The sequence below is a fragment of the Seriola lalandi genome, unplaced genomic scaffold (assembly GCF_002814215.2).
Source record: "Seriola lalandi dorsalis isolate HSWRI2012SDOR001 ecotype SW California unplaced genomic scaffold, Sedor1 jcf7180002054267, whole genome shotgun sequence".
In the NCBI taxonomy this organism is placed as follows: Eukaryota; Metazoa; Chordata; class Actinopteri; order Carangiformes; family Carangidae; genus Seriola; species Seriola lalandi.
The window spans coordinates 396,424-408,315 of NW_019524820.1; the positions used below are offsets into that span (position 1 = coordinate 396,424).

The 11,892-nt window shown below is 41.1% G+C and overlaps 1 protein-coding gene across 2 annotated transcripts in view; it reads left to right on the plus strand.

Moving 5' to 3' along the window:
• tle5 (TLE family member 5, transcriptional modulator) overlaps positions 1–6,015 on the plus strand; it is a 41,759-nt gene extending 35,744 nt beyond the window's left edge. The window contains exon 7 of one of the 2 annotated variants that reach the window (XM_023405250.2): positions 1,349–6,015. In XM_023405250.2, the coding sequence (XP_023261018.1) occupies positions 1,349–1,573 (225 nt within the window). In that variant the 3' untranslated portion in view covers positions 1,574–6,015. Of the gene's footprint in view, positions 1–1,345 lie in introns of both variants that reach the window. The other variant, XM_023405249.2, reaches the window with a different exon arrangement.
• The last annotated feature ends 5,877 nt before the right edge of the window (positions 6,016–11,892 follow it).

The window sequence follows — 11,892 nt, forward strand, 5'->3', positions numbered from 1 at the left end:
TAAATTCCCATACTGCAACTCAGAAGCATCTTTCATTAGACCCTACCTTCCTATATATGCCCACGTCTTTTGAACTCGAATGCCTGGCCTGATGACATCATCAGGGTTATTTTCTCTGATGTGACACAGCTCCTTCAGACCCACAGAAGACATTACACGGTTGGCTTTTTTACAGGCTACGTAGTTCTTACCATGATGAGTGATGTGATCTTAATGTGTAAACTTTGTGGCTTAAATTCCTTTTTCTTTTTTTTTTTCAAATATCAGAGAATACTCCACTCAATACTGTGGTACCCTCTGACCTGAGGCATGGATTGTCCTTTTACATGGGTACAATTATTTGAACAGTAAAAAATTGTGGCTGTAGTGTTAGTCAGCTACACATACTTTATCATTATCAGCCTTGTGCTGGCTAGCTTAGCTACTCCATCATTTTACCAGACATTTAGTATTAGATCGGGTATCCACTCCATCATTTTACTATGGGTCTAGTGTTAGCTAGCCTAGCCACTCCATCATTGTGATTCACCTTTGTGTCTGCTGCTTTAGATACAGGGTACAGGTCTGCATAGGCCTGTATTTGGGATTGGACCTTTTTTTCCTTACTGGGAGCCACATCGTTTTATCCATTTTCTGATTACTATCAATATCTTCTTTTGATAGCCGCTGATATCACCATAAATACTTATATATTCTTGCAGGACAAGTATCATTGGAGCTCTGCTTGTGAATGTAAAGCAGAGGCTGAGTAAACTTGGGCAGTTAGATGCTGTTTACGAGAAGTCAGTTAGTATTGTCATAAACATCAGCCCACTGATGTGTCATCATGTTGAGTGTGAGCACAGTGGGGGGTGATTAAAGTGCAGAGGCCTGGCAGTAACAATTTGTCTTTTATATTAAAATGAAATACATGTGTTTCCCATGGTAGGTTTTTATGTGTATTTGATATATGTGTCATTTTATGTTTTGATTATGTGTGTCTGGACATCTTTTCATTTTTAATACCATATCACTCCCTCCCTCTGCATATGCTTCACCTTTTTCTTGGTGTTTGCGTTGTTTTCTTGGAATTATATATTTAAAATTGAATCTATTATAAATAAGTTATGTATGCTTCAGATTTTCCATCTTCTACCAAGCATGTATTTTAGCTATCCATCTGTCCTATTGTGCTTGAGCTATTAGTGCTGCGCCTCAGGCATTATATATTAAACTCAAGTTGCTTCATATATTAGGTCTGTGCATTGCAGATTTTGCATATCCTACAGTGTCAGTGTTTTGCAGTGATTTGTGTGCCGTATCCGTCCTGCTGTGTCTAAGTTGTGTCTGGTTGTCTTCCATGCAGCAGCAGCTCCAGGCTCACCAGCTGTCTCAGCTCCAGGGCCTGGCCTTGCCTATGACCCCCCTGCCTCTGGGCCTGAGCCAACCGACCCTCCCCGCTGTCACCACCTCCTCCAGTCTCTTCTCCCTCTCCTCCCTGCTGGCCTCCCAAGCCCAGCTGGCCAAGGAGGAGAAGGCGTCACGTGATGGAGTTGACAGCCACCGTGAGGAGGACGGAGACAAGTCTGATTAGATGATGTTCCCATTCAGCTCTGTTTTTATCCATAGACCTGAATCCCCAGATCCAAGCCCCCTTGGCCTACAGCCTCTCCCCTGGTCTCCCTCTATCCGACCTTAGCTAACATGGGCTTTAATCCCATCACCACCATCACCACAGCTCCAGCTACAGATTCCTAACCAACTTCCATAATTGGGGGAGATATGGCACCTGCCCCTCATGTCAGACCAGTCCTGATTCCTTCATATTTACCATACCTGGATTGTTTCTTTATCCCCCCTTCTCTCCTCTCACCATCACAGTGTCTCCCTCATGTATCCTGTGTAATTTCTTCAAACACACAATTTTTTTGTATACGATTAAGTTTTGTTTTTCTGTTTATTTTTTTTAATCAGGACTACTTTCTATTTCTGTTGCTTCCTGCCATCCTGTAGCTCTTTCTCTCAGTTCTTCTTCCTGTTTAGCTTGTTTTTTTTTTTCCCTCCATGCCTCTCTTCCTCTCACTCTCCCCCACCTCTTGCCTCTGTTCTAAGCGGGTCGTTCTTAGGCAGCACTGACCTGTGAGACTGAACGCACCATACTGTTGGTGTCAAAACAGGCTAAATGTTAAACAAAGGGATTCTTTGGCAAGCTGTAAAACTTGTCGCACACAACACAGGAGTCCTACAACTAACTTTCCTAAGATAAGGTCTCACAGAGATCAGTAGTGTTGTTTTTTTTTGTTTTGTTTTGTTTTGTTTTTTGTTTTGTTTTTTTTTTGTTTTTTTTTTTCTCTTTGCCAGTTCAAATTGCATGCGTTCATTCCAAGCTAAAAGTTGACTGTGAAGTTAAACAGTGGATTGTTATGGATCAGAGAAATGTTTAAATATTGCCCTAATGCCCGAGCTAAAGCGAAAGAAATATTGCTTTCTACAGCTACTGTCACATCCTAACCAAAAACTGCTGCTTGTAGAGCAGAAATGTTGTAATGAGAAGACACCTCCAGACAAACTAGAGATTTTGTGTATAATCCTAAATTTATATGGAGAAAGGAAAAGCACCTTCTTAGAGCAAACTTCATGCTGAGAGCTGTCAGACTAGATAACAAACCCACCTTAGTAAGTAATCCTTGCCTGACGGTGCGAGATATGTCAGATAAATCCGCCCAGCACCTTAACTGAAAGGTGACATTTTTCATCAGAAGTTAAACAGAGCTGAGGTAGCAACAAAAACAACAAAGGTGCCACTTGACTCGTGCACCATCCCACCACCTTTCTTATCCTTAATGTGCACTAATATTAGAGCAGAGACTTGAGAGGAGAGAGTGTGCATGTAGTGTGTTTGACAGCAGAGGGCAGCGTGCGTCTTTGAAGAAACGTCCTAGACGGGTTCAGGCCTGAGCCAAAACAAGGAGAGGACAATGACAATGACAGAGTACAGGCTGTGTCACAAGGGGAATGTGTACAAACATAATATACAGAGACCAGACTGGTGACATTAATCTCTGCATGCGGTCAGTCCCAGTCTCTGCCATGATTTTTGAGGAATAGTCCTTGGTCTTTCTCAAGGAACATCTCTGTCCCTGTATTAAGACGGAAACATGGTCCCTCTGCAAATTCAGCTTTATACTGTGCGTTTTGATTCACCACCACACTTGAACTACCACTACATTATATAGACGATTGGACATCTACATATAGCAGTGAGTGGGAAATCTCCATGATCAAACAAACTGATATCAATTTAGATCAGACAGATGAAGCACTGAAAGCTTCCTCAGCTCTGATCTCCCTCAGCCCTCCACACCTACACAGGTGTTTTCAATGACTCAGTTACTGTGTCTGATTAGACCTCGTCAGGTGGAAGCTGGGTTAATAATGTGATGTCACTAAACTCTGGCTGTGTCTATAATCTCTCTTCATTTGCTGACATTGGCACTACATGTACCCTCTGCTGTTTTATTTGAGTATCAGAACTGTCAACGTTATAGTACCCTGACAGCAGTTGAAACACGCACCATACAGTGTAATTACAATGTCCCCAGCTTGACTTACGCAGAGGAGTTTTGCTGCATTTTATTCTCCCCCTCATTCTTCCATAATTTCCTCTCATTCCTTTAATGGCTACGTTTGAATAAAAGCAAAAAGCAAAAAAAAAAAGATTACTCACTTTATAGTAACCTAATGACTGTTTATAGTGTAGGGAACAGTGAATGGGGGAATGTGTTCAGATAAGCTGTGTCCCAATTCAGGGGCAGCATCCTTCAGAGGCTGCATTTAGAGACCAATTGCGTCACAGCGGCGCGACTAGGCTGGCCCATTTCGAAGGCTCCTTCGAATCCGGCCGAGAAATGCGTCCTTCTTTTCCTGGGGAAAATGGCCCAATCTATCCCATAATTCATTGCGAACCGCTAATGAAAGCCAACAGTGAACCTGAGGATTACAGCAACAACAAATGTAAGTATTGGATTTAGCTCAGTCCAACAGCTAAACGGTACAACGGTTAAAACCAAGGGCCTTAGAAACTCAAGTTTTTGTTAAAAAAAAAAAAAAAAAAAAGAAAAAGTTATGTGTTGTCAATGTTGCTAGGCGAAGGGAGCCTCGCTTTGCGACGCTAGCTAACGGCGGGCATAGCTGGTGACGCACAGCTTAAGTCCTCCGTAGACCTCACCGTCTCATTTCGGTTCGGCCTTTTCAGTCTACAACGGCTAGGGTTTGATTACGTTTTGCGATGGATTCTGACTGACATGAGGCATTCATGTTCGTTAGGCTTTCAAGCATCTGTATTATTAAGGGCAAAGTCAGATATGTCAGAGTTCAGATTTCCCCAGTTTCCCAAGCTGTAACTCCGATATGACACTAACGCGTAACAGGTACAACAAAACTATGAGAAGTGTAAGAGAGATGTCAATCAGGCACAGTTCGTACTCACCTGCAGAGTCCTGGGAAGAGGTCTAATTAGGCAGCATAAGTGAAAACACCTGTGTGAGATGACAAGTTGAGAAAGGATGAAATTCAGCATGTTCCCCTCTTTGAAAATGTTTAGGGTGTTTTGCAAACGCATACATTTCCAGCAGAGTAGCCTCTGGTAATCAAACCTCTTACCTTGATGCTGTTGTTCACAAAGATTGTCTGATTCACTATCAGTCTAATGATGAACTGTGTTTGTTTGATTGTTGATTTGAAGACAGCCTGTGCATCATAACACACACCCTTTCGTGAATAGATATGAAGAGTTTCATTCAAACAATCCTTTTCACACTTCTTAAAATGATTTCTGGCACAATGATGAAGAACATTTTTATTGTTTTAGTAACCATAAGACATTTGCTCATAAAAATGCTGATTCATGTGCAATTTTGATACATTGGCAGTGGAAATTCAGGAAGGAAAAAATACAAAAATTAAATATAAAGGAATTTCAGAATAAAACCCTTCATGTGTCCAAAACTTTAGATGATACTCTGTCGATGACATTGGTGGGGTGACTCCTTCAATGATGCCCATCGTTGTGTATGTATGTGAACAAGGTGTGTATAAACAGTTGTACAGGTTTGGCAGTCAGTGATAAACCACAGAGATGAATCGCGTTGCTGTTCTTACTACAAACGCTAACGTGCTATTCTGCTTGTTAATTAAGCTCGCAGCACATCGTCCTCCCATCTAGCTACATACTGTACTTGTTGTAGTGATATGCAGAGCATGTAGACAAAGCGACACACAAACACACACATCAGTGCATGTCTGCAGGGAAACTGAGATTGATTTCTTTCTAGTGGAGACATTTAAAAAAAAAAAAAAAAATGTTTAGTCCAAATTTTCTGTGATCAATGCACTTGTTTTTTTTTGTTTGTTTTTTTTTCTCTTTGTTTTTAAATATGAATCGATATGAACTAGAACCAGAATTACAAAGCTGGCGTTATAAACATACAAATTAAATTCTATGTATTTGTTAAAGTAGTAGGAGGTGCTCACCTCTGTATACAGTTATACATAGAAAGCTTTATGTGTATATGGCTGCATCTTTTCTTGTCTGTCCTGGATGATTCTTGTGCTATTGTGTTACAAAACTGATGTGACACCAGGGGGGAAACTGCAGTACGTTGACCTTTTGCCCTTTGAACCCTTTCCTTGTCTCTGACCCCCACCCCCCTTCCGACCCACCTCATCCCCTTTACTCCCATGCCACATCCCACCTTCCCAACTTTTTGCCCCCATAGCGTGAAGCATTGTAAGCGTTTTGAGCTTTGTAAAGGTCTTTTTTTAAATACTTATTTTGTGTATAATGTAAAACCTGAAAGTGTGTACTTTGGCAAAAAAAAAAAATGTTTTGTGTCTGAAATCATAGCTTCATTTAAACAAATAAACAAACAAAAAAAACTATAAAAAGTACAACAAACATTTACTATAAATAATATGAAATGTTCTGCAGTAAGGAAGGACTTCTGGTGCCTTACAAATAAAGTCAATCAAATCATACATTTTTCTCCTCTTCTTTGCCTCACTTTGAATGTCTTTCAGTGTAAATCTTGTGTTTAATATCTTACCTTTTTTAGGCAGGCATTGGTTCCAATTCATCTCATTACAGTGCAATGAAATCCAACTCGCAGAGATCTAAAACATGGTTTGGGTATGTGATCCATCACAGTAAACATGCCTGGCTTTATTTTTTTGTTGAAGTTATGTGATGGTGGTGATGCAGCTGCCAGCAGAAACAGCAGGTAAACCAAACAACAATCTAACATCTTAGATTTTGACTTGGCAAAGTGGGGTACTGTTAGTGATTTGTGGCTAACGCAGGAATGGAGCCTCCCTCATGCCTTTTTCTCTCCCAGAGAATGTTATTGGTATTACAGATGTTATCGATTGCGTTAGATGCAAGCGTTTACCTTGTTTTTTCCTCTGTTCCTTCTTATAAACTGCTCCCCTAGCTTGCTGCTACAACAAGTGGTGTTTTCTGAATTGTCATTGTTTAAAAGAAAAGGTTTTAGGGCATTTTTATAGTATTTATATTTATATTTAAGTTATTGTCGAGTCAAAGAATAGCAATATGTTTTTATGTATTAAAACGCCTTAGCATTATAGCTGTTTGTGGCTCCAGACAATTGCCCACTTTGTCTAATGTAAGAGTGTAACTCTGTGGCTGCCAAACATATACAAGAAACCAAAATCACATTGGCCTTATTACAACATCTACTTTTGTGTGTGTGCTGGTTTTTATTTTCCAATAAAACTGACCATGGATTGAATCCTTTTTGGCAGCTAAATATCAATTTAGGATGTTCAACATGGAGAATTCTTCATAAACGAAAACATTCCCTTCCCCCAAAATTGCAGCAACACATGCAGCTTTGACAAAAATGTCAAATAAGATGCCATTTGAATTTTGTTGCCTTCTGAAAATGACTAGAACCAAAGGCTATCTGGAACATAAGAAAACAATCTAAAGACACAACATCCCTCTACAAAAACAGATTAAAAAAGAAATCCTTGGAATCAGTGGTGGTTATGGAACACAGCAACATCCCTATACAGTTGTCAGATTCATCTGTGATCTGGATTAAACAATTTCCAAATTATGTTTTCTAGACTTAAAATATTGTCACATAAATGTACAAGCCAGACAATCTAAGTTCACAAGACTGACTTGGTGAGGCTGAAATTCATCGTAAGACCAAACATCAAAGTCTATCTTAATGATTGTTCAAAAAGTGTTTTCAGATGCATGAGTTTACTGATTCTGTCTAATAACTACAGGAAGGACGACTGGCAGATGAATTCAAAGAGGATGTGATTCCTTCCCACTGCCTGAAGGTTCCTGTAGTTCACAGCAGATCCACCAGGAGGAAGTGTTGATTTACGTTTAGCAGCACCTGGACTCTGAGGTGAAAGCAGCAGGTAATTGCTCTGAGATATTCTCACATGTGCTCCAGTGTTTGTGTGTCACTGTGGAAGGGGGGAGCTTCCTGTTCTTTTTGCCTCCTTGATGGAGATTTATCTATTCTGCGCCACATGTTCGCACAATTGATGTGACATCTCTGAGACGGTGGATCACGGCCTGTTTGGCACCTGCGTATAATCTTCATTTAGACGCTCTGTCTAGTAGTTCTGAGACATAACTTGGTTTGTTGGATTCACAGCTCCTCCTCATTCATACAAATAGACGTGCACTGATAGGCAGGTAGATGCACATGTGTGTGTGTGAGTGAGTGAGTAAGTGAGTGAGTGAGTGAGTGAGTGAGTGAGTGAGTGAGTGAGTGAGTGAGTGAGTGAGTGAGTGAGAGAGTGTGTGAGTGAGTGAGCGAGCAAGTGAGTGAATGACAGCAGGTCCTCGCTTTTTTTCCTCATTTCCTCCTCTGTCTTCTCACTTTTTCACTTTCCTTCCCCTTCACTCCCTTCCTGTGTTTGCCTATCCCCTGTGTGTCCATGCAGGCAGATGAGTGTGTATTCCTGACTGTGTGTGTGTGTGTGTGTGTGTGTGTGTGTTCAGAGATAGAAAAGAGAAAGAGGAAGGCTTGTGAAACCTCAGAGTTCCTGTGGTTGCAGCCCTCCTTCCTCCAGCTCCCTACAGACAGCTCTGGATCTGACACTTAAATAAATATGAAAGTGCCCTATTTTTTCTCTTTCTGTCTGAGGATTCACACACTCCTCACAAGCAGCGACACAGAGGCAACAGCAGAGGGGAGGTTTTCTCTCATCCATTTCTTTATACTGAGCACATTAGAGCCTGTGGAAAAAGATGGAGTGCCACAATCACACTCAAGTTGTTTAATTAGCAGTACCTGAAAGGATAATGCTGGTGATATTCTATATTTTTCTCACCCTCAACAAATCCCATGGAAAGCCCAAAACTGACAATAAATTGATCCTAACAATAATTATTGCCTAATAGAGCTTATTCCTCTGTTGTCCGAAAGCTATTAAATAACATCATTGAGCCACATCATTGCACTCACAATGTCCTGCAGCTGTATATTCTCACTAGGACATCAATTGTGTATTAATCTGCCATTAAAAATAGTCCCTAAAAAAAGAAAAAGCACAGTTTACTCGTTTGCTTAAAACTACAGTACGCTGTTATTGGAATTTATTTATTTGCTTCTTAAAAAGTTTAAGTATATGTTTGAGACTCATTTTAATATATTAATGTCTTCAGTTAGATGGACTGATGCAAAGTTGCAATATTGTAAACTAATATTTTATGTGTTATTTTTTATCTCTGTTTTTATTGAAAGAGTATTTATTTCCTATGCTCTGGTAATTAGCATCGATTGATTAAGTAAGGATTACTGTAATACAGGCTCATCCTTCTTCACCTTTAGAAGTTGAAACAAATGTTTTTGTTTTTATTCTTTCTCTCTCTTCTTTTCTCTTTTTTGAGTACCCCTCAAACCCCTTCTCAGCTTTTTTCAGCTACTATTTCAGATCACATGCATATTGTACTACTAAGTGTAAACTGCAACAACTGAAGTAAACGAATGAACATGGGGGGAAAAAAATTAAAACAAATTAATCAAATTTGAGAAGAAAAAAATCACTGGTTGCTCACAATTCCTTTTTGACACCAAGGACATATCCTGTGATGAGAGGCCACAGTTAGACACTAATGAAGCGAAGTCTGTGAGCTACATCAGGCAGTCAATTTGAGTCTGGTAATTCACATGATGTTTTTCTCACTACAACATAAATCCAAAGAGCTCTGCTCACTCTTTTCCTGCCGCGCACTTCACACCACTCACCTGAAAGCCACACTGTCACTTGCTGCCTTTGCTGCTGCTGTTCATATACAGTTGCACTTCAAAAGCCGCACCTCCACCCCAGCGTCTACACATAGGCTCTGAGTATTGTCATCACTCCTCACTCCCTGCTGTGCTGAGCTTGATGCTTCTGTGTTGGCAATGCTGTACATATTCTGCAATTGCATAATAATCTCTTCCATGTGAGGTGTCTGATTGAATTTCATTTTAAAGGATCAAAAGTCAAAAAGTTTGGGAACCACTGCTTTAATAAAAACACTAACTGTTGGCCTGAGAAATACATGAATGAGTGTACACTGTGTACACAGTCCTGATAGCAATGCACTGAGGGCTGTAGTGGGAAACAAGGTTTTGTGTGCGTGTGCGTGCATGTGTGCGTGCGTGCAATGATGATTATGAGTGAGCAAAAAGAGAGACAGAAAGAGAGAGGGAGAGAGCGAGAAGCGTCTTGATTAATCATGATTGACTCATTCAGAGCCCACTCGTCTTTTCCCCATCGCTCCCTCGCGCCCTCTCTCCTTTATGGCTTGATTACAGAGATGTACTCTATCTCTCATTGCCTCCCCTCCTTCATCCCTCACTCTTTTTCTCCATCTTTTCTCTCTCTCCCCCCCCCCCCCAACCCCCACCCCGCAACCCCCGCTGCGCTGGTTTATTCATCCGTCCTCAGGAAAGGAGGCTGTCAATCTCCGTCTGCCGCCTCTCCATCCTCTAACCCGCCGCACATCCCTTCACCCATCCCTACATCCATCCATCTACCTCTCCTATCCATCACTGACACTCTTTTTCCTCTTTCTTTCCTCTTTCTCTCTTTCTGTCTCACTCATTCCTGCCACTTTGAGACTCATATATATACATTTTCTCTCTTTCTCTGTTCAAAGGCTTCCTCTATTTATCTTCATCCCCTTTTTTCTTGTTTTTTTCCATCTTCTGATTTCAGAGTTATCTGTCGTTTCCTGCGTGTGTCTGTCAGGCACACTCACAGGAATGGAAAAAAGCAAATACACAAATTTTACTTCCTATTCTTGCCGGCACTCTCTCTCTCTCGCTCTCTCTCTCTGTGTCTGTGTGTCTCTCTCCCTCTCTCTCGGCCTCAGCTGGAGGAGCAGTCAGTTTTGACACAGTCCTGTCTAATACAGATGCTTCCAGAGATGCACCATGGGAAATCGTCTCTTGGCCTGCTTTTCTAATCTTGTCTTCTCTCTGTGCAGTTCCCCATTGCGCGCACACACACACACACACACACACACACACACACACACACACACACAAACACTCCTGTGTTTGTGTGGCATGTGCATGTGTGTTAAGTGTGCACAAGTTTGCATGTTTGTGTGTGCATGTGTGAAACTGTATCTAAATACTGTATCTAAATGTCTGTGTGTGGGCATGCAGATACCGTGTGTGTGTGTGTGTGTGTGTGTGTGTGTGTGTGCGTGCGTGTGCGTGCAGCAGCTGGTTTTCTCCAGCAGCAGGAAACAGAAAGAGAGATGAGAACTATTCAAACTTTAATGGAGTCATATAAGATACAAACAACCCCTCTCTCTCTTCTTCACCCACTCTGTCTGTCCTTTCTCCTTCACTGACCTTCCTCATCTCCCTCTGTCTCTCTTTCTCGTCCTCTCTCTGATATTTTCATCTTTTTTTAATTTTGCTCTAACCTTTTGCCTCTCCTCTCTCTGTTCTCTCCTGTGTTTCCTTTCCACCGTTCTCCTTGCTCATTTTCTATTCTCTTCATCAACTCACCCCATTTCTCTCACTCCTCCTTTTTAGTTTTGTCTTTCATCTCCTATCCCATCTTCATGTTTGACTCATAACCACTTGCTCGCCTTATCCCTATTACTCAGTCTATTTCTGTCACTCAGTTCTGTCTGAGTCTCTCTTGTTTTACAGCCTAATGACTTTGCTTTCAACCAATGCCTCATCATTTCATCTTCTTTCTTTCTGTCTTTCTTTCCTGGACAATGATTCAGAAATGTTTTCGCTGATGGAATTACCAGCACTTTCTGCCCTCTTACCAATTGCTGTCTAAGACCCCTTGAGCAAAGCATGTGAAGGAAGAGTTTGAGGCATTTTGAGGGATACACTTGCTTGTTTTCTTACTGAGAGATGAGAAGATTGATACCACTGTCATGCTTGTGCTTTAAATATGGAGCTGGAGCCAGGAAAATGTTTAGCCAGTGTAGTGTAGCTTACCGTAAATATGGAAAACAGCAGGGAACAGCTAACCTGGCTCTCCTCAAAGTTCAAAAATAAACCAGCACCTCTACAGCAGATTTTTAGTTTTGGTGACTATACAGGTAGTACCAAAACTTTATTAAACTCACAATGACAAGGCTTTAGGAGAAATAACAAATTGTTCCATTACGAAACTCCTTTAAAACTATTTAAAGCGAATATGCTAAGCTAGGCTAAATGCTTCCATACACCAGGTCCACTGGGTGCACTCCAGTACAGTGTGGGGAATATGATCCTTTGCTTTCTTGCTGAGAGTTAGATGAAAAGATCGATACCACTCCTATGTCTGCACAGTACATATAAAGCTAGAGCTAGCTAGCTTAGCATGAAGACTGGAAATGGGGAGACATCTAGCCTGCCT